The sequence below is a fragment of the Fundulus heteroclitus genome, chromosome 3, assembly GCF_011125445.2.
Source record: "Fundulus heteroclitus isolate FHET01 chromosome 3, MU-UCD_Fhet_4.1, whole genome shotgun sequence".
In the NCBI taxonomy this organism is placed as follows: Eukaryota; Metazoa; Chordata; class Actinopteri; order Cyprinodontiformes; family Fundulidae; genus Fundulus; species Fundulus heteroclitus.
The window spans coordinates 22,901,118-22,925,150 of record NC_046363.1 but is presented as its reverse complement, the minus strand read 5'-3'; the positions used below and the strand labels follow the sequence as shown (position 1 = coordinate 22,925,150).

The window sequence follows — 24,033 nt, the reverse complement described above, 5'->3', positions numbered from 1 at the left end:
AACTGAAAAGTTGCACAGGCACTTCATGATAATATTACTCAAGTAAATGTGAAACGTACGGTGCAGTAAAACTACTCCAAAATGTATTTTTTCCTGAGTTACTCGAGTAAATGTAGCTAGTTACTCCCTACCTCTGCATGTGATTGTAATGAATTAAATGCAGGGTTCTGAATCAGGTAAAATAAGCAAAATAAACAGCAACCAAGAAAAAAATAGCCAAAACATTAAGAAATAAAGAAGAAAAAGATAAAGATGATAATCCTGCAGCACACATTTTTAGACGGATTTCACTTTAAACATTTTCTTGTAACTCCAAAATGCTGTTCTCTGCAGGGTTCAGAATGCAATCAAGGAGGGGACATACTGAAATACACATTTTATGTAACATAATTGCATAGTGGTGTTTAGCCTGTAGAAAAACAGGTTGTCGTTCAGTTTGTTTTTCTTCTTTCCCCATTGTTCTTTTTTATAGAACCAACTAAAAACCAGTTCTGTCGCTAGCCCTATTCCAAACATGAAGCCAGTTGTTGGAAAACAAGTAACTGAGCACAACGGGCATCCTCTATATAAGAACACTCACTGGCATTTTTTTTCTCATTACAGTTGGACACAGACCTAAAGGTAAGATTGTGACTAGCTCTAATGTGAAATTAGTTACATTTAAAGTATTTAAGTAAGACTTTAAAGTATCTTGCATTCATAGCGTTAAAACCTAATATTTTAATGTTTGTTTCAGATGGCGGCTTTGAATCTCCTCATGATGTTGACAGCCTGTGCTGCAACTCCTCAAGGTAGAACACATGTAATAATATAACAAACTTTCACAAATTAAGTTAATTTTCTATGCTTCTAAGTAAAAAAGACTGATAAATTAAAGTTATGTTTAATACTATATGTTTAATTATAAGATAAGATAAGATAAGCTTTATTGATCTCACATTGGAGAAAAAAGACCTGGTCAAAGTGACAGTTTCATGGGACTTTTTATTATGGTTTTCATTGTGAAATTATTTTTTATTCTTTTTGTGTCATCTAGATCTATCTGGAAAATGTTTACCTTTCCACAACAAACTAAAGCCCCGCGTATACACTGTACGAGTTTTTGCCCTTTTCGGGCCGATTCTTCAGTCGTGCAAGCATTTTTTGAATCGGGCTGAATTTCAGCTTGATCGTACAGGGGGGGAGGAGGGGCGATTGGCCTCTCACGACCACCTCCCTATCAGGAATTGGACGGTCGGTTGAAATCAAACATGTTTGAAATTCAGTCGGCCGTCGTGAGGTTTTCGTGAGCGCATCCTGCTGTTCAAGCAGAGCTACAACAGTTTACGAGCCGTTTTCCCCCCAACCTCGCACAGTGCGCACGTGCTAACAAGTAGATTTGACTGACTATTGTGACATTGTTGATAAACAAAGAGGAAAAGGCTGGGGTGTTAAATGTGCACGGCCGCCAGCTTACCTCAAGTTCTTTCTGTAAAACTGACAGACCGTAGTAGTCACGTTTGCTCAGCCATGTCTTTGTCCAAATACGTCGTCGCCTTTTCTTTTTAGGGCTTTCTGCACACAAAATTGCACGTATTGCCAAAGCAGCGCGTTTCTCTCCGGTAATGTAGTAGGTACACCTATTCTGGCGTTATGTTAACTGTGACATCATCCAGAGAAGACGGCTCACCCGCTACTACCATCTAATGTAGAACAGATTACTAGATCAATGTGTGCTTCTGTGCTTTTTTGTCTCTCTTGTTGTGTCTCTGCTCTGTCTTCTGTAACCCCAGTCGGTCGAGGCAGATGACCGTTCATACTGAGCCCGGTTCTGCCGGAGGTTTTCCTTCCCGTTAATGGGGAGTTTTTCTTCCCTCTGTCGCTTCATGCTTGCTCAGTATGAGGGATTGCAGCAAAGCCATGTACAATGCAGACGACTCTCCCTGTGGCTCTACGGTTCCCCAGGAGTGAATGCTGCATGTTGGGACTTTGATGCAATCAACTGGTTTCCTTATATAGGACATTTTTGACCAATCTGTATAATCTGACCCAATCTGTATAATATGATTGAACTTGATTTTGTAAAGTGCCTTGAGATGACATGTTTCATGATTTGGCGCTATATAAATAAAATTGAATTGAATTGAATTGAATAATGTTTACAGTAGCCATCGACACTTCTGTCTTCTTCTTCTTCTGTCTACGTTCGGACGTACAGTGTGAGCACTCCGGTCGCGTGCGAGCATCGCGCGATATACAGATCGTGAGCGGTGAAGTTTTAAACCCCCCGGTTCCGTTGCACAGTTTGAGATGTATATAAGTACCACGACTGAAAAACTCGTACAGTGTATGCCCGGCTTAAGGGAAACAATTAAGTAATTGCACCTTGTTTAAATTTATTAACTTTACCTTTCTTACTGGTTCTTTACAGATCTTAGTAGAACCTACAGCCTATTTCCTCTGGCAACACCTTTTTATGACAATAATTTTGTCATAATTAAGGACGTGGCAGCATAAGCACTTGATGTCTATGTCAGGAGTGAGAGGGCTCAGTTTTCTAGACTACAAGCTGAGTGTGTGGCACTCTGTCTGTTCCACAAGGAATGCTGAATCTGGCATTGGGCAGCTGTGGTTTGATGGCAAGTTTGTCAGTGGATCACAGATCAGCCAACCAATTGTTATTCTGGGACAGGTATACAAATAGCTTTAATATGTAAATGTCTGAACTTTAACAGTGGGGTAAGTTAGTTCATACTTAGACATTTAGAATTTCTTATTCTTTTGCTGCTTTTTTTGTCATAGGAACAGGGCAGCTATGGTGGAGGCTTAGAGATCGGGCAGTCTTTTGTTGGCATGATTTCCGATGTCAACATGTGGGACTATATCCTTTCTCCCTGTGAGATGCATCACTATGTGGCTGAACTTACTTTCAGTCCAGGAAATGTGTCTAACTGGATGGCGCTGACATTTGATGTTACTGGAAGAGTGCTGATAGAAGATAAGCAAAAGAAGTGTTCGTGAAACAAAAAACAAAGCACACAAAAAAATTTGTAAAGGCTGTGTTTCAAAGTAGGAAATGTTCATTCTCTTTTTGTTCTTGGGAAATATGGTCTGTTCAATCATACTAGAAAACCAAGTATTTGAATTGTGTAAATGTTAATCACCTTCATCACTAAAGTTTGATGAATAAATATTTCTCACCTGGTGGAATTGCCCGCAGACTTTTCCAGTCTCACTAATCATAATATTATCCACAGAAATATTGGATTTATTCAGTTTATTGGAGCTGGCGGTTACCTGATATATCGGCTGCAGTTTTGGCCTTGGTAAGACTGCAGGGAGTGTGTTATGGATTAAGCGTTGAACACCCATACTCATGCTTTGTGAGCAAAACAGCAAGCTGGATGCGATACTGGCACAGCATTGCATGCCCGCGGTGGTATGAACTGAGAGGTGGAATGGAAAGACCTCAGGGGAATTTCTAGCTCGATTTACAGCAGAAAGTCCAACAATTTTTTCTTGGGGCTTGCCTTGAAGATGGACCAGCGGAGACTTGAAGGCTGACACAAGTTTTACAGTCAGCCTGATAAAAAAACAATCTCCTTGTTATTGAATCCGGCGCCCTGATGCTTGCTTATCTCAAATTCACCTGGATGTTATGCAAAAAAAAAAACGCTCTACCCCCACCTGGACCTGCTCATGACACCTGTGAACTCGAACAGTGCCCTTGTTGAACTGCTGATAATATTCCAATACTATGGCTGGAAGGACTCGAGAGTCATTGGCCTACTGACACACGCATGCACGCACGCACGCACACACACACACACACACACACACACACACACACACACACACACACACACACACACACACACACACACACACACACACATGGTGATAAATACAACCCCCTGTGACTCATTGTATTCACTATGCCTTATTGTTTTTTCCCCCTGGGACAGGAACTTAGGTTGGAAACACGTAAGTGCTGCTCACTTGGGGTACTAGACTTGGACCCCCCCCCACTGAAATGTGTCGGCTTATGGTGTTGTGTTTATGTTTGCTTTTTTTGTGCTGAGGGTGTTATTTTACATTTCTTACACTGTCAGAGAGACAGTGTAAGTTTGTAATGGGGTTTAGGTATAATTTGAATGTTATCTAAGCCATACAAAGCCTTTTTGGGCAATAGTATAAAAATTTGGAACTCCACACTCCTCCAGACCTTGAATTGAGAAAGCTTCTTGGATGGGAAATGAAACGTCTTCAAACTTCAGAAAAAAGTCCAGTTGTTTTGTTTTTTTAATGTTTTTGTAACATACGGGAATAAGGACCCAATATGCACACAAACAGGTATGAGCCTTTAAGTGTTTTATTTACTCAAGCTCTGAGCGTGTCAGGGAAAACGCGCAGGCAGCGCGGCACATGGAGCGCACAGCAGGCAGCTCTCCAACTGGAACCCCCCTATGGCAGACACTACAGGTTAGTGATCGGAAAAAAGGGAAAAACTGGCAAGGAGAGAGAAGGAGGATCACTAACCTGGTAGAGGGATTCAGAGCTTGGGACCGGTTCGGGTCCGGGGCGGATGTCCGATGGCAGACAGTGATTGTGAGGCCGTTAAGCGGCAGGCAAACAGGGGCAATCCAGCAGGGAAATCCAGGTCCGTTCCAAGGTCTATTAACTGGTGGACAGAGATGCAAAAGGGTTCAGGCAGATTCGAAGACTTAATCAGAGCGGGGGTCCGGTACACAAGCAGACTATCCAGGGCAGAGACAGAATCGGCGGTCAGAAGGCTGATCAGGTCGGGCACACAGGCGGTTGGACAGGAACAATTCAGGGGTCTGGCGGGCTCGGTAAACGGTGGCGGAATCAGGTCGGATAACAGCAAGACTGGCAGGTTTCAGGAAGGCTGGAAAGTAACAAGGGTTGGCTTGAGACGATCTGGCACTGGGGGCTGATCTGGACTGGGTATATATGGAGGTGAGACAGGTGGAACCAGTGAAGACTAATTGGAGAAACAAGAGGAGTGGAGCAGGTGTGCTGAATTGTGTATCAGCTCCAGTGCCAGGATCGTTACAGTTTTTTTGGAATTATGACCTGGATGACTGAGAACCTTTACCAGCATACCCAACAACTTGCAATGGTACCTTTTGGATATCTGCTGCAGTTTACAGTGTAAATAACCACAGATTTCAGAAAAATAATGTACAATGTATGGCCTTGTTAAAAGTAATTAGATAATCGTTACATATTACCATAAAACCTTTGAGAATGGAATTGCCTTAACATAGCCCAAATCACGTTTGGTCTGGACCTATTTCTTTTGGCCATTTGCTAAAGACCATCTTTTCAAACTGCCAAGCAGGTAAATTACAAGTTACAATATGTGTAAGAGAGAGTGATTTCAGCTGCCCCCTTATTCAGTGGTCGCTACAGCAAGTCAGCAATAAATTTAAGTTTTTACACTGGACGGCCTTTTTTCTTTTTTTTTTTCAGTGCCCTGTCTAGCAATGTGGCAATGGGAATTGATATCTCAATGCCAGATAGAGCTCGACAGATTTTGCTTTCACAAGTGGAGTGAACAGCTTTCGCCATAGTGCTCCGCTTGATTTATGCATGTTAATAGCTTTATTGTGATTCCTGCTGGGAGAATTTCAAATTATATGGACACTACAATGGGAGAGTAAAGGAAGAACAAGAAGAGAAAAAAAAGAAAGAGAAGAGGTGAAAGAAAGAAGAGATAAAAGGGAGAGAATGATAAAACGTTCTCCGTCTGCTCCATCACCTGGAAAGAGAGATGCAAAAAGAACAGCACAACCAACAGACAATAAAGCAACAGATACAATCGAGTAACACCTAGATGCCATTGCTAAATCATATGTACAACTATTAAGCTGACGTGTAAAATTAAACCTGAAAATAGAAAGTGAAAAAACATAAATAAATAAATTACAGGCTTTCTGTATATAAGTGAACACTTAATACCTGGAACCCTGCACCTGTGGGAGTTTGTGAGAGTGCACTAGTTTAGGTGAAAATTATCCAGAAGGAAATAGCTCGATAGTGGTTGTGGAGAACCAAAGGCCTGCCTTCCCCGAGCACAGAGGCAGGAATCAGGGGACCCATAACCCCGGACTCCCAAAGGGGCCCCCAAAGCAGGGCACCCAGGAGGGGTTGACACAGGATATCTGCACCCCCCCCCCCCCCCAAGGAAAGAGGAGAGACGACCCTGAGGAAATCCCCCAGCCACTGCACGGCCTTTCTGACACAACCTGGATTGTGTTATATTGTAACAAAATGTGAAAAGCATCAAGGGGTATGAATACATTTTAAGTCATTTTAAAGTTATACTTTTGTCATAGTTCTTTATTACATGATACAATTGCAATGCCTCAACTTATTTTTTTTTTTTTGTCAATCAAGTCTTTAATACTTTGTAATGATGCCTGTTTTTTATTGACCTAACAATAATGACATATACATGTCTCTCACAACAACCTATCACTTAAAAGCATACGCAAGGTAATAAAGCACTTGATCTGCAATAAAGTCCTCAGTCAGGAGTTAGAAAAGGATTTTCTTTTATTGCCCTTTCCGTATTATCTATTATTGGTAGCTGTTACTCCAACTGGAACTGTCATTGTTTAATTGCTAAAGTTAGCTTGTAAAATCTTTGTGCATAAACAAACCAACCACACCAATCAGCCTTCATTTTTTAAGCCATTCACTCCTGGAAGTTTGGTAGCTGTCTTAATATTTGTCCAACTGTTAATAACCTTTCTCACTGTGGAATGATGGACATCAGTTTTTAGTGAAATGGTCTTAACACCCTTTCCTGATTGACATAAACTTTTGACTTTTGAACCACATTGCTGATGCATGGTGTTACTATCCATCTATATGCACACCAATAGCAAATCATTTTTTTAGGTTGTCTCATTGATGATCAATTTGATTTGTAGAAATTCCCTGCTATGGTAGCACAAAAGCTATGCATAGTTCTTTACTTACATTTTTCACTTTTAAAATTTTTGCTTGTTTATTACTTAATAAATTATGAAAACATGGAATATGTTGAGTACACTTGAGGTTAGATTAAATGAATTTTTGATCATGATAAAAGTTTTTATCAACTCAGAAGCTGTAGTTTATTTTTTACCAACGCTCTATCAAATTTATTTTTATGTACCATGAGTAAATCCTTGACACAACAAAATTAACTTTAACTTTTTATGCAAATCATTCTTCCAAGATGGAAACTAGTTGTGATTTTGTTGAAATATATTTCATTAAATAGAGACGGGGAAAAATAAATAGAATTAAATTAAAAGGAAACAGATGCACAGTCAACACTCACATCTAAATTCTTATTTCTAAGAGAAGAAATTAATGATTACTCCAACTGCCATGTTATTGGGAAATGATAATTCTGTCATTCATTTACTATGTTGAACACAATGATTCTCAATAAATGATTACCATATCAAGACCCAATACATATAGCAGGATATTTGTTTTGAAACCAGGATGTTGTAATTAAACAGGTCCAAGGGTAATGTCTATATGTCTTCTGTTGAATTTCCTTTGCTTTTAAATGCTGCCAATTGCTCAGTTATAAACTTCTACTTTTGATCCCTTTTTGTTATGGAAGTATTTGTAACACCCATGTTTTCAAATTCGCAGAATATGTTTTAATTTCTTTCACGTGATTGTTGAATTTCTCCACTAATTAAATACTAATTTGAAACAAAAATATATTTTAATGATCTGATTAAACTGTTCAAACCAACTAAATAATGGTTCCATATTTTACAGTAAATGATCTTTGGAGAATGTAAGACAACAGGTCTTACTTAACTTTAACTTACCATATCAAGACCCAATAAATATAGCAGGATATTTGTTTTGAAACCAGGATGTTGTAATTAAACAGGTCCAAAGGTAATGTCACTGTTTATCGACTGTCCTACATTGTAATCTTTATGTCTTCTGTTGAATTTCCTTTGCTTTTAAATGCTGCCAATAGCTCAGTTAATAAAACTTCTTCACTTCTACTTTTGATCCCCTTTTGTTATGGAAGTATTTGTAACACCCATGTTTTCAAAATAGCAGAATATGTTTTAATTTCTTTCATGTGATTGTTGAATTTCTCCACTAATTAAATACTAATTTGAAACAAAAAATATATATTTTAATGATCTGATTAAACTGTTCAAACTAACTAAATAATGGTTCCATATTTTACAGTAAATGATCTTTGGAGAATGTAAGACAACAGGTCTTACTTAACTTTAACTTACCATATCAAGACCCAATACATATAGCTGGATATTTGTTTTGAAACCAGGATGTTGTAATTAAACAGGTCCAAGGGTAATGTCACTGTTTATCGACTGTCCTACATTGTAATATTTATGTCTTCTGTTGAATTTCCTGTGCTTTTAAATGCTGCCAATAGCTCAGTTAATAAATCTTCTTCCCTTCTATTTTTAATCCCCTTTTGTTATGGAAGTATTTGTAACACCCATAGCAGAATATGTTTTAATTTCTTTCACGTGTTGTTGAATTTCTCCACTAATTAAATACTAATTTGAAAAAAATATATATTTTAATGATCTGATTAAACTGTTCAAACCAACTAAATAATGGTTCCATATTTTACAGTAAATGATCTTTGGAGAATGTAAGACTGGAGTGCACACGGATGACTTGTGGCTGACGTCACTTCCTGTTTGCGGTAAGGCGTATTGTATCACTTCCTGTTTTCACTGCGTGAGCAACGGTTTGTTGCTCCAGATTCTCTCGCTTTTATCTTTAATCTCTTTGCTGTAACATCTGTTTCTAACACATAAGCACTTTTAAAACATTTTCTGTTGCTGCACATCACGCTTGGGAACTCCTCGTGTTTCACAGTTTGCTCTCTTGGCGTGGTAGAAGGGCGCTAGCCTAGCTTTAGCTCCACAATGGCTTCCTCTCCTACTATTACTTCAGCTTCTCCGTCTCTGACTAAGTCTCCCCTTATCTCCTGCTCTCTGTGTCAGATGTTTAGCTATTCCTCTGCCTCCTTTAGTGATAATGGTACTTGTAATAAATGTAGTGTTTTTGTAGCTTTGGAGGCGAGGGTGTCAGAATTAGAGTCCCGGCTCCGTGCTATGGAAAGACCAGCTGATAGCCGCCCCTCTGCTAGCGCGGAGCCACATAGACCTAGCGTTAGTTCACTTAGTGGTCCTCCAGAAGCACCCGAGCAGCCGGGTAAGCAGGCCGGCTGGGTGACAGTTCGTAGGAAGCATAGCTCTAGATTTCAGCCCCCAGTTCACCACCAACCCGTCTGCGTTTCAAACAAATTTTCCCCACTCAGCGACACACCCGCTGAGAAGCCGATCCTGGTTATTGGGAGCTCAATAGTCAGAAACGTGGCACTAGAGACACCAGGGACCATAGTTAAATGCCTGCCAGGGGCCAGAACGGGCGACATAGAATCTTACCTAAAACTGCTGGCTAAGGATAAGCGTAAATACAGTAAGATTGTTATTCACGCTGGCGGTAATGACACCCGATCACGCCGATCGGAGGTCACTAAAGTTGGTGTTGCTTCGGTGTGTGAAGTTTGCTAAAGCAATGTCGGACTCCGTAATTTTCTCTGGTCCCCTGCCTGATTTGACCAGTGATGACATGTTTAGCCGCATGTCATCATTCAACCGCTGGTTGTCTAGGTGGTGTCCTGAAAACGACGTGGGCTACATTGATAACTGGAGAACTTTCTGGGGAAAACCTGGTCTGATCCGGAGAGACGGCATCCATCCTACTTTGGATGGTGCAGCTCTTCTTTCTAGAAATCTGGCCGGATTTATTAGTCCTCCTAAATGCTGACAACCCAGGGTCCAGACCAGGAAGCAGAGCCGTAGTTTAACACACCTCTCTGCAGCTTCTGTACTGTTACCCATCCATTATCCTATTGAGACGGTGTCTTTCCCACGGCCAAAGCTTAACAGATCAAAAACTTATCTAAAAGGAACAAATCTTAAAAAACCTAATAAAAATCAATACGGTTCACCTTGAACCTAAAAATAAAACAATTAAATGTGGTCTATTAAATATAAGGTCTCTCCCTCCAAAGACTTTGTTAGTTAACGAATTGATTTCTGATAAACAGATTGATTTGTTTTGTCTCACAGAAACCTGGCTACAAGAGGACTACGTTAGTATAAATGAGTCAACTCCCTCCAATTATTCAAATTTCCACATTCCCAGATCTGTGGGAAGAGGAGGAGGAGTGGCAACCATCTTTCAGTCTGATTTATTAATTAGTCCCAGGCCAATTAATAACTACAGTTCTTTTGAACATTTAACCCTCAGTTTCCCTCATCCAAACTGCAAAGCAATAAAACCTCTTCTGTTTGTTGTTTTGTATCTTCCACCAGGCCCTTACACTCAGTTTTTGGATGAGTTGTCAGATTTCTTATCTGATTTGGTGTTAAATACGGATAAGGCTATTATAGTGGGTGATTTTAACATCCATGTTGACACAGAATGTGATAACCTTAGTGTAGCCTTTAAAACTATCCTAGATTCAATTGGTTTTGCTCAAAATGTGCATAAACCGACGCACTCTTGGCTCCATACTTTAGACCTTGTGCTGACATATGGCATTGATTGTGAAGAATTAACAGTATTTCCTCACAACCCTGTCCTATCTGATCATTTTTTAATAACATTTGAGTTTAATCTAACTGAGTTCTCCACCCCCAAAAGAGGGTTCCATTATAGTAGATCTTTATCGGATAATGCTGTATCAAAGCTTAAAGAGTCTGTCCCCTTTTTAATATCCTCCGTATTGCAGAAATGCCCTGTAGATGGCAGCAATGTTGTATCTTCCAATTCACAAATAGATGTCTTTGTAAACGGTATGACTTTGTCATTGCGTTCTGCATTAGACAATGTAGCTCCCTTGAAAAAGAAGGTGATTATTCACAGGAAGCTGGCTCCTTGGTTTAATTCAGAGCTGCGTTCCTTGAAGCACAATGTTAGGAAATTGGAGAGAAAATGGCGCTCTACACACCAAGAGGAATCCTACTTAATCTGGAAGAACAGTCTATTGTTGTATAACAAGACCCTTCGCAGAGTTAGAGCAGCATATTTTTCATCATTAATTGAGGAGAATAAGAATAATCCTAGATTTCTCTTCAGTACAGTTGCCAAACTTACCCAGAGCCACAGCTCTGTTGATCCATCCATTCCCTTAGCTCTTAGCAGTAATAATTTTATGGGATTCTTCATAAATAAAATTGATTCCATTAAAAATAAAATAATTGGCATCCTCCCAAACATGATTACCTCATCCTCAGTAAGTGAGGCAGCATTGGAGGAATCCTTAGAACCTGCGCAGTGTCTGAACTGTTTAAAAGCAGTAGAGCTTTCTGAGCTATCTAAAATTTTAGCTTCATCTAAACCTTCTACCTGTATGTTAGACCCAATCCCAACCAAGTTGTTTAAGGAGGTATTCCCTCTGATCAGTGGTCCTATTTAGACATGATTAATCTATCCTTGGTAAATGGATATGTACCACAGGCTTTTAAAGTAGCTGTTATTAAACCTTTACTTAAGAAACCATCTCTTGATCAAGATGAGTTAGTAAATTACAGACCTATATCTAATCTTCTTTTCTTATCTAAAATTATTGAGAAAGTAGTTGCTAATCAACTATGTGAACATTTACAAAGTAATGACCTACTTGAGGAGTTTCAGTCAGGCTTCAGAGCTCATCATAGCACTGAAACAGCTCTGGTGAAGGTCACCAATGATATTCTCATGGCCTCAGATAATGGACTTGTGTCTATACTTGTCCTGTTAGATCTCAGTGCTGCATTTGATACAGTTGATCACAATATTCTCCTACAAAGACTTGAGCATACAGTAGGGATTAAGGGAAAAGCATTAGGCTGGTTTAAATCTTATCTGTCGGACAGATTCCAGTTTGTTCATGTTAATAATAAATCTTCCTCAAACTCTAGGGTCACTTGTGGAGTACCACAGGGTTCAGTCCTTGGACCAATTCTATTTACTATATATATGCTTCCGATTGGCAAAATTATCAGACAGCATGGGATTAATTTCCACTGTTATGCTGATGACACTCAGCTATATTTATCCATAAATCCTGATGAATCCAATCAGTTACTTCGACTGCAGTCATGTCTTGATGACATCAAAAGCTGGATGACTTTAAATTTCCTGCATTTAAATTCTGACAAGACAGAAGTTGTAATCTTTGGGCCAGAGTCTTCAAAAAATAAAGTTCTTAATCAATCCCTTAATCTGGATGGCATTAACTTAGCCTCTGGTAATAAAGTTAAAAATCTTGGTGTTGTTTTCGACCAAGACATGTCATTTAAATCCCATATTAAACAGGTTTCCAGAGTTTCCTTTTTTCACCTCCGGAATATCGCCAAAATTAGAAACATTCTGTCCAGGAGTGATGCTGAAAAACTAGTCCATGCATTTGTTACTTCACGGCTGGACTATTGTAATTCTTTACTATCAGGAAGTCCACAAAATGCAGTTCGAAGTCTTCAGCTGATTCAAAATGCTGCGGCAAGAGTTCTGATGAAAATCAACAAGAGGGATCATATGTCTCCAATTTTAGCTTCCCTTCATTGGCTTCCTGTTAAATCAAGAATAGAATTTAAAATTTTCCTTCTAACGTATAAAGCCCTTAATAATCAAGCTCCATCATATATCAGAGCTCTGATTACCCCGTATGTTCCTAACAGAGCACTTCGCTCTCAGACTGCAGGTCTGCTGGTGGTTCCTAGAGTCTCTAAAAGTAGAATGGGAGGCAGATCCTTTAGCTATCAGGCTTCCTCTCCTGTGGAACCAACTCCCAGTTTTGGTCCGTGAGGCAGACACCCTATCTATTTTTAAGACTAATGTTAAAACTTTCCTTTTTGACAAAGCTTATAGTTAGAGTGGCTCATACCCTGAGCTATCTCTATAGTTGTGCTGTGATAGGCCTAGGCTGCTGGAGGACATCAGGGTCTAATTTTCTCACTCTACTGATTTCTACTGTTCTTCAGTCTACTGTTCTCCAGTTTTGCATTGTATTACATTGAAATGACTGTCGTCATTTCAGCTTTTAACTTTTTGCTCTCTCTCTTTTTCTTCATAGTAGGTACACCTGGTCTGGCGTTCTGTTAACTGTGACATCATCCAGAGAAGACGGCTCACCCGCTACTTCCATCTAATGTAGAACAGATTACTAGATCAATGTGTGCTTCTGTGCTTTTTTGTTTCTCTTGTTGTGTCTCTGTTCTGTCTTCTGTAACCCCAGTCGGTCGAGGCAGATGACCGTTCATACTGAGCCCGGTTCTGCCGGAGGTTTTTCCTTCCCGTTAATGGGTGGTTTTTCTTCCCACTGTCGCTTCATGCTTGCTCAGTATGAGGGATTGCAGCAAAGCCATGTACAATGCAGACGACTCTCCCTGTGGCTCTACGGTTCCCCAGGAGTGAATGCTGCTTGTCGGGACTTTGATGCAATCAACTGGTTTCCTTATATAGGACATTTTTGACCAATCTGTATAATCTGACCCAATCTGTATAATATGATTGAACTTGACTTTGTAAAGTGCCTTGAGATGACATGTTTCATGATTTGGCGCTATATAAATAAAATTGAATTGAATTGAATTGAATTGAGAATATAAGGCAACATGTCTTATTTAACTTTGTACAGGCCTACTATTTTTCTAAGTGTAGCAGAATAAAGATGGAATTCATGATTTTCAGCTTTCAACTACTAAATGTACGTTCACTGGCAACAGTCTGAAAATACTGTGTAAAAAATTGATGTGGACACTGTAGAGAACAAATTTCATTGGAACTTCATTGCAGTGACAATAAAAAGATGATTATGATTATATGATTATTTACATAGAACTTGGGTCAGTAGTAGGGAGTTATTCTACCAACAGTGAAAGTATATAAGTGACAATCTGATACCTTTGCACACAACGTCCAGAAACAATATCCAAGGTAAGACACGAAATACAATTCATAGTAGGACAATATTGGGGTAATATTTCACAATGTTACAAAGTTTTGAACTGCTCTGAGAAAGACGTTTCTACAATCATTTATTTTATACCGTTTCTTCCCATTGTTCTGTAAATTGGCTGTTGTTAATTTATTTTTAAGTTGAACATTTCACATTTTATCTCAATGTGCCTTATCATTTATTTGTAATTGCACAATATTTTCTTCCTTTCCGATATGTTTTTTTTTTTTTCTGTTCTGCTGTACAACGTTTTACATTTTGTTCTTTTCATATTGGTCAATATTGCATGTTAAGTCTTGTGGCTTTTGTCTACTTGTTTTTGCCACAGTCATAGCTGAATTTCTCCTCTGTGGGACAATAAAGGTATTTCTATTCTATTCTATTGTGAACAAAAAGTTCTAAGCTTTTTATGGCAACTGTAGACAGCAGAAAACTTGAATAAGTCTTTATTTTCTGTTAACCACTGCTGCTAATATTTTTGACAGATGTGTGTGTTTTTTTGTTTGTGTCAGATGCTGTTCTTGCTGCTATTGGTGACATCATGTGCTGCCCTTCCTCAAAGTAAAAAATGCATATTTTTACAGCAATAGACATAAAAGGTTTATAATGATATTTATAATGATGTCAAATGTCTAGAGTGAACTGAATGTTTCAATCCTGAAGTATATAATTTTAGAATGGTGTAGTCACACTTTTTTATCCCTTTGACTTCCGCACAACCAAATTAATTTGTAAAAGAAGAAGTTGTTGGTGAAACTGAATAGCTGTTTTTTTTTTCAAATAATATCAGGGATTTATGTATTAGATTAGCATAATCAGGAACCAGAGAAGTATTTTTTTTTTTTTTTTTTTAGTTTTTTTTTGTTTTTTTACCTAACATTTTAGAAACACATTTCAATTAATTTTAACATCATGATGATGCAATTCTGTGTGCATAATTTTTGCTGCTAAAGCCTGCCAACATTTTATGGGTGAATTATTCACTATTTTAAAGGGTTTTGGAAAATGTGCTTCTCTTACATTTCCTAATGGCTTCTTTGTTTTAAAGATCTTTTAGATAAAATGTTCACCTTCCCACAAGAGACCAACACAGCACATGTTAGGTTGACAACATCAAGGCAAAATTTAGGGACTGTGACTGTCTGTTTTAGGCAAGTATTTAATTTTTGATATTCTTTAAATAAATGTAATTATCTAAAGAATGCCTGAATGTCTAAACTTTTAAAAAAAAATGTCTTTTGCCTCAACATAGGTACTTTACAGACCTCAAAAGAGCTCATGCCCTTTTCTCATTGGCCCTACCATCTAAGGATAATGCCTTTTTGCTTTTCAAATCTAAGTTGGATTCTCTTAACATGTGGGTAAATAACAATTACGCAACATTTGAAGGACTGGACTTCAAGCTGAACAAGTGGCACTCAGTTTGTGCAACATGGGATGCTGCATCTGGTTTGGTACAACTGTGGCTGGATGGAAAGCCTTCAAACAGGAAATTCGTCAGCTCTGGATCCAATATCAATGGACCAATTATAATTACTTTGGGACAGGTGAGTTTTAATCAGTGTAAATGTTGAAATGTTGGTGCATTATAAAAAAACACAAAATTGTATTGAGATTAAGAGTTAGTGGACGTAAACTGCAAAATAATTTGGTGATATATACATATATATATATATATATATATATATATATATATATATATATATATATATATATATAATGGTTTATTACTGACTCTTGGTGAAAACAATGGCTAAATGAGGATTCAAAATGTATAAAAACAAGATTCTACATTGAAGTTAAGCATTTTTAATTCAAAGTATGACTTAAATTGTATTAATCTTGTATTTGTAAGATTAGTAAAATCAGACAGATAAAACACAAAATTGTATTGAGATTAAGAGTTAGTGGACGTAAACTGCAAAATAATTTGGTGATATATACATATATATATATATATATATATATATATATATATATATATATATATATATATATATATATATATATATATATATATAATGGTTTATTACTGACTCTTGGTGAAAACAATGGCTAAATGAGGATTCAAAATGTATAAAAACAAGATTCTACATTGAAGTTAAGCATTTTTAATTCAAAGTATGACTTAAATTGTATTAATCTTGTATTTGTAAGATTAGTAAAATCAGACAGTGCTTGAAGAATCTGAGTAAATATTTACATGCATTATGATATGACAAAAATATACAATCAATGTTGCCTCTTTTATCTTTGAGCTCACAAAAAATGTTTTTGTCTCCTCTGTAAGTTTACATCAGCCGTGTCAAACTCCAGTCCTCGAGGGCAAGTGTCCTGCATGTGTTTCTGCTTCAACACAATTGAGTCAAATAATCAGAGGTCTGATGTTGTCACAGTACCAACAGTTTGGTATCAGTACCAACGTGTATTTCAATACTTTTCGATACCTTTTCAAATAAAAAGAGAACACAAAAAATATCATTACTGACTTTATTTCAATAAAAAAATCTTAGAACAATAACATATCAATCAGTAAATAAAATAAAATACCTCAAAGACAAATAGACCATTTTTAATTAGGATGTCAATGTCATAAATTTGCCAGAATAAAGCGGTGATGATTTGAGAGTAAACTTGTGATATTACCAGAAGAAGAGCTTCTATGATAAGAAGAAACTTGGATAGTTATCAAGTGACGTGATCAGCTGAAACAAACTGCAGCCATTTTGAGCATTTTAACGTAGCGGAGAGACTGCTCTCTCTTTTCAAGCAGAGATTTATTTAAGTGCAAAGACCGTTCAGTGAAAAAATTATTATATTAACATCCTACTTATTGGACCAGGGCAGAATCAGCTGCAACGTTGCGCATGTGATTTATTTGAAATGTGGATATGCAGTGTAATGGGTCTCCTTCTTGTGCCTTCGGCAGCAGCCAGGACAAAGCACTGACTTCAGTGCTTGGAAGGTGGGAGGGGCAGGGCTTGCAGCAGCACTTACTGCTCGCTAAAAACAGTAAACTGCAGTACATGTATAGTCACCAGCGCAAGCGTGAATAATATTGCGGGTGTGAATGTTTATGATAACACCGATCTATGATTAAAGTCTGATATGGTGTGAAACTGAGCATGCGCATATGTCAAATTTGCTGTCAGGACCGAAAAGTTTCCTTTCAAGTTTTTTTTTTTTAAAGATACAAACTTTTGGGTGGAAATGACGTACACATATTTCAGGCACCATTTTGTGCATACGCAAGCTTTATAAATGAGGCCCCAGGTCATTAGCAGAACTCTGGAGAACTCGACTACATACTGAGGAGGTAATTCAGCTAAACTCAAACCCCTTGAGGACTGCAGTTTGACATCCCTGGTTTACATCAAGTGAGTCTGATTGGCAAACTGTGCATACTTGTTAAACAGAAATTTAGGGTAACAAACCCTGGGAAAAACTGTTTAAATTCTTAACTTTCTCCTGCTTGTACATTTATTTTGTAATAAGTCACATTATAAGGAAAAAAACTACTTTGAATTCATCTACCCTATTTTGTAAAACTAGTATTGCTTCTGTTTTCCTTGTGCTGCTTTGGTTAATAGTCCAATGATGTCTAGAATACGGTGAGGCTACAAAGTATTGATATGTGTCTAATAAAATATCTACATCACTATGCATTCCAAAAAATATATGTATATACAACTACTTTTACAGCTTCTAAGGGTTTTGATGCTTGTGATTGCATTTTGATTATTGTCTCCGACTTTTTCTTTGCTTACAGGAGCAGGATTCACATGGTGGTGGTTTCGATGTGAAACAATCATTTGTTGGCATGATGTCAGATGTTCATATGTGGGATCACATGCTTTCGCCCTGCGAGATCCAGGAATATGTGGATGAAATCAGCTTTGGAGAAGGAAATGTGTTGAAATGGAATGCACTGGAATTCCAGATTACAGGAAAAGTGTTGACAGAGAGTAAACTGAAATCTTGTCAGTAAATCATCTTTTATATAATTTTAGATAATGGCCAATCATTAATAAACTGTATTAGCAAGAAACATTTCTCATGGTATAAAGCAAAAACTCACTTAAACGTTGTTGTTTCATTCTAAGATCATATATTTTTGATTTGTATCACTGAATCCTTTATATAACTATATGCTGATCATATGTTTGTTTTATGGTTGTACTTACAACTTTGTTGGATGTTTTTTCAAAATCTGATAAGCATGAGAAGAAAAACAATAAATCTTCTTAATAAAGAATGCAAATTTTTAAGTTGGTCCTTTGTATTCTTTTCAATGAAAATGAGCCACAAACCCTAAAATAAAAACACATTTATGGTAAGTAAGGCATGTTTACTCATAATACACATTTCAGTGACAAAGTGCTGCACATGAACAGACAGAGATACATAGGAAAAACAGCTTACAGCTTGATGTGTCTGATCTGACCATTCTGACACTACAGCTAGAAAGCAGCATAGTAAGGGAAGAAGGCATAGTGGAGGGAGTGTGTTTCTGTGTATGTGTATGTGTCCCAGATAGTACTTGCAGCCATTAGTCTTTGATAGTTATGGAACATTATCAGGCAGTTCAGTGGGCTCTGTTTCAAGGTCACAGATGTCAGAGGGTATCTTATTTACATAACAACCAGGAGAAATTAAGATTGCAGGGGAGCCAGTTTGGATAGTAACATTTGTTTTGGGCAGGCAGACTCTGGTTTTTCTGTCAGCCTTAAAGTCTCACTGGTACGTCTCAATATTGGTTCCAAAACAGCCAAAATTGTGGTCATTCTGCCAGAGTCCAGCTTCCAGCTTTCTTCAAGATCGTTCCCATCCTGCCATCAACTTCAGAAAGCACAGCTGGCCTGCAGTTCTGCTTACACAGAATTTCAGTCTGAGTGCTGGTAGCAGACATATCCCTCACATAGTTCAGGAAGCCTTGACATGGCCCGAAACAGCTATCGATGTTTCCACAATTTCTCGATACTCCAGGTAACCACCAGCTCCAAAAATCCTTTTATCATAAATCCATTTTTAACAGATTTTCAACATCTTCGACAGACAAAATGGACAGACACACAATCCTCCTCCCACCATGTGTCCAGCTGCACATGTCCCGTCAGACACAAGGGCTCTCCTTTGCCAAGTCTTCTCGCTGAAAAGACTTGGCGAAGTCCAGATCCATAATTTATAATTTGGAAGACATGTAAAAAGAGGCTCCTAAAAGATTGATAGAATCGGGGGAGTGAGAGGGGAAATAAGAAACGAAGAGAGATGAGAAAGGAAAAGCGTCTGCGTTCACCGAGAAGCAGGTAGAAAAAAAATTATGATAGATGTGACTACCTCAAGGTTAAGATATCATCACAAATTTTGGTGGTGGTGGATTATTTATGTTACTAAAATTATTTGTTTTATCATATTGAAATATTCTATCTAAATCTTTTTAAAACATGTACACTACTAATAAATAAATTTAATTGGAAGTATAAACATATTTAAGACAGGGGATTTGAAAATAATGGGATGGTCTAAAGCTTTGGATAACCACCTCATAAAACATGACGACTCATGGTTCTGAATATCTAAAGTATATTACTGGATTAACCTACTAAGAGCATTTGTTTAGTGCTACAAAAAATGTGTTTATTTTTGTTGTTCCTCTTTCCCTCATTTATTAAATGACGGGATAACACGCAGCAGCCCAAGATATGCTCCCTCCGCCTGGTCTTCTCTCGCTCTCGGTTGGGTGCTGACCTCGGCTGGTCCCCTGGATCAACCCTAGTCCTCCGCGGCACATTGGAGCTTCAGCAGCCTCTAGATCCACTGGTGAGCTGAGCCTCGGACACAACCGGCACTTCAGTGACACCTTGACACCGCGTTGACAACACTTCATGGGTGGAACGGCGTTCCTTAAAACCCATCAGCTGGCCACGTAATTGGAAGCACCTCACACAATCAAGGACCTGCATGAAAAACAATTACCAGTCACTTGCTCACGGCAGGGCTATCACACACCCCATAAGTGCAATTTTGAGTTCTATTGAGAAAAGGAAATCAGGATAGTTTAGAAATGTAACCATAAGAACATCTTTCTTAATTCTGAACTTTATAAAATATACTCCCCTCCCCTCCTAATAATGAATTAAATATATAGTTAGATTTTTATACGGAAGAAGCTTTTATCCATTTGGGCCAATAAAACTTTTTACAGAGATATAGAATATGTGTGAAATCAGACTGAATGTGGCAAGAATCAAAGGAAGATATTAAAATAATTGAAATATTTTTTGTAGACAGAATAATCAACAAGACCTCAGATATGAATGAAAATCATAGAAAGTAAAAGAAAAGTGGAAAGTTCATAGCCAACCTACCAGTGCAAGGCCTTTTTGCACACACAGACTACACAAACGCTATACTACTTGCAAGAGCAGACTGAATGTTACCAATATCTGAAGTAAAAGAAAAACTGAATATTTGGTGTTGTCAGAAAAAGGTTTTGAATGAAAATAAATAAATGATAATTAAGTATTACAAACTTTTCCCGAGTAAACAGACTGTGGACTTGATATTTCTGCTAGACAAAGAACACTAAAATGGTTTAGTTAAAGGGGGAAACTGGTGGAAATCCGGGAACCTCTGCAGGAAAAAGCAGGCAGCAATTTGGCAGCAATGGGGAGAGCAGGTTTAAGTCACTTTAGAGTGGTTATCAGTAACAAATATATTAAGTAGTTTTCATGATGAGGCTACTGGGACGATGATGATTCGATCATATTGCTTGGGCTTGTTTTATTAGCTTGGTTGCTTGTCTCTCTCATGAAATTTGGGAACACTTTGGGAAATAAAACATGTTAAGCATTTTCTTAACTAGACATGTTTAACTAGACTTGTTTTAAATAATTTATGGTCTGCCAACTTTTTGAATTCATTCTCCTGTGTTTTGTAATACCTGCTATAGGTAACAATGCAATGTGTTTAAATTTATTACAATCTTTTTCCATTGAAAGTCAAACTTTTCGAATTTGAAACCAGTTTTAGCATGTTTCTACTGGTATTTGACATTATCTGATATTTATTATTGGTGATAAGGTCTAAGTCTTTGAGATTGAAAGGCCTCCTCTCAGTCACACACTAATCTTCAACTTCTTCCACAGATTCTCCATCAGATTAAAATTGAGACTGTCACTTGTCCAAAACTTCCAGTCAGAATTAATATGTTGGTATAGTTAAATGTTACTTTAATCTGTCATGTAGATCAATAATTCAGGGCTTAACTATTAGATTCTGTTTAGAGTGAAACATTTCAGGGATCTGTTGAATATGACATTGATGTTAACAAAAAATGTTCAAAGAAAATGTTAAAGTTTAAATTCAGAAATAATTTGTGCAATTTGTTGATCAGAGCTATTATTTGCAACAAAAAGATACAGTGAACCCTTGTTTATCGCAGGGGTTACGTTCCAAAAAGAACCTGCGATAGGCAAAATTTGCAAAGTAGTCAGCTTTATTTTTTACAGTTATTATACAGTACAGTACTATAGAACGAAACAAAGGATCAAAACCTGTTTCCAGCATAATGTTTTCTTTCCTGCAGTCATTAATCCACAAAGCTAAAGCAGACTCCATCATTACAATGGTCTTGTTTCGGACAGTTGCAACCCTTTTTGCATCCTTGTTTGTAAGGAACTGAACCAGAATTCGAACAGGCAAGACGTATTATTTTTACAAGAAACCCACAGTGATTTTAACAATATACCGAACTGGCACTAAGAATGGAAGGGGGAAGCCTTTTTAAGTCATGGCACATCCCAGAGTTCTGGGGTGGGCCTCCTCTTCTCCAAGGCTTTCACCCCAAACTCTTAATGTACAAAATATCATCCAGATCTTTCATTAAAAGCTCAGTTTGACCATTTTGACATGGTTTTTATCACTATTTAGGCTCCTAATGTGCAGAGAGGAAGCAATTTTAGACACAATTGGGGAAAGGTTGGGAAATTGCGGATCCAAATATTGTGTTTTTTTAGGTGGGGATTTTAACTGTACAGAAAACAAGTTTTTAGACTGCAGTCACACAGAGCCTCACACAGCCTCCCAACAAACCCTGCGGCAGCTGGTCTTGTCCCACAGCCTGATAGATGTATGGAGGAGGATTCACACAGGCTCCAACAGTACACATAGTCCCACATTAAAGAAAGCCACATATCTATAGCTCGCCTTGATGATTTTAATTGTTTTAAACACAATTTTTATGTGTTTAAAACATGTCAGATTTTACCAGTAACTCTTACAGACCACTCTTTGTTTATAGGAAGTATTCTTATCACAAACATTTTACCTAAAAGCGCCTACTGGCATTTTAATCTGGCTTTAACCCACGCTCGCCGTTTTAGAGAAGCTCTTAGTTATTCTTGGACTGATCTTAGACAAAGAAAGTTGATTTTACTTGTCTAAGGCAGTGGTGGGACCATGGAAAAGTTCAAATAAAACAACCTTGTCAGCTGCACACCCTTAATGTCACTCGTGACGTCACCAGATCTATTAGAGTTCTGGAGATGAACATAGTGGAACTAGAACATCTAAGTGAGTCCACAGGAAATTGAGAGCATATTGAAGCTCTCAAATCCAAAAGGCTAGTTTTAGCCAACCTGCTGGAGTCTAAAGTCCAAGGTGTGTTGGTTAGGTCTCAGATTCAGAACATCATAGAGATGGATCCTCCCTCTAGTTTCTTTTTCAGCTCTGAGAGGAAACGTGGACAGAGGAAGGTGATCCATTCTCTACTATCTGACACACGGGAAGTAGCTGAGTAAAACAGGCCAGATTAGAAGGAGGGCTATGGAGTTTTACTCTGTTTGGATAAAACTCTGTTTGAAGTACAGGGACAACGAGGAGCTGCTTGGAGAGTTCTGCAGTGGGTTGCCCCAGGTCTCTGAGGAGACCAACACACAGCTGGAGCGCCCCCTGGGAGCGCAAGAGCTCCACACATCCCTCCTGAGCATGCAGGGTTAGAAGGCTCCTGGCATCTATGGGCTCATCATAGAGTTTTATAAAGCGTACTGGAACATCCTAGCAAAGGAACTGCTGGATGTGTACAATGAAAGTTTGGCCGCTTGTTCGCTCCCGCTGTCGTGCCACAGGGCAGTCATCACCCTTCTGCCTAAAAAGGGAAACCTGCAGGAGATTAAGAACTGGTGCCCTGTGTCTCTCCTATGCAAGATCCGCTCCAAAGCCTTGGCAACTTAGCTGGGAGAAGCTACGGAGTAGGTCATCTACAAGGACCGGACCTAATGCGTCTCCAGCAGGTCCATAGTAGATAACATCAACCTAATACGGGATGTTTTGGAGGTCTCCAGTTCATTGGGTCTAAGAACGGGCTTGATCACATTAGAACAAGAAAAGGTGTTTAATCACGTTAAACACGGCATCCTCTGGAGAATAATGGAGAGGTTTTTGCCGCTGGTCTGATCGGCAAGATCCAGGTGATGTGTAGCGACATTAACAGCGTGCTAAAGCATAAAGGATAAAGGATCTGTGTGCTCCTTTTAGGGTGCATAGAGGTGTTAGACAAGGCTGTGCACTGTCCGGGATGCTCTACATGCTCTCCCTGGAACCCCTGCTTCAAAAGATATGTTTGAGTGTTCACGGCTTTATTTTACCTGTTTTAATAGCAAAGTGGTTTTATCTGCATATGCTGGTGATGTCAATGTTTTTCTAGAAATTAGCAGGATGTCGACTGACTGACCGAGATAACAAATATGTTTTCTGTCTGATCTGCGGCGAGGGTGAACTGGGGAAAAAGCAAAGCCCTAGCCGTGGGTGAAGGGCTCCCGGTTCTCCCTCGAGGGCTTTTATAGAAAAGAGATGGTTTTAAATATCTTGGTCTGATTTTAGGAGATGAAAATGCTGGAAAAAAAGAACTGGAAAAATGTGGAACAGAAAATTCAAAGCAAAATCGTAAAGAGGAGATGGCTACACTCAACTTTGTTATTGTGATGTTAGTGCTACAGCTTGTA

The 24,033-nt window shown here is 38.4% G+C and overlaps 1 protein-coding gene across 2 annotated transcripts; it reads left to right on the top strand.

Annotated features, from left to right (window-relative positions):
* Window positions 1-736: 736 nt before the first annotated feature.
* Window positions 737-18,290, top strand: LOC118561285 (serum amyloid P-component-like). 2 transcript variants are annotated; one of them, XM_036133274.1, is made up of 6 exons: window positions 737-791; window positions 14,358-14,392; window positions 14,542-14,590; window positions 15,078-15,180; window positions 15,282-15,576; window positions 17,799-18,290. In XM_036133274.1, exons 1-6 carry the CDS (start codon window positions 737-739, stop codon window positions 18,015-18,017), a joined length of 756 nt encoding a protein of 251 aa, XP_035989167.1. In that variant the 3' UTR covers window positions 18,018-18,290. The 2 variants fall into 2 exon arrangements, with proteins under 2 accessions (XP_035989167.1, XP_035989170.1); XM_036133277.1 differs by lacking the exon at window positions 737-791 and adding an exon at window positions 13,989-14,007.
* Window positions 18,291-24,033: the final 5,743 nt, after the last annotated feature.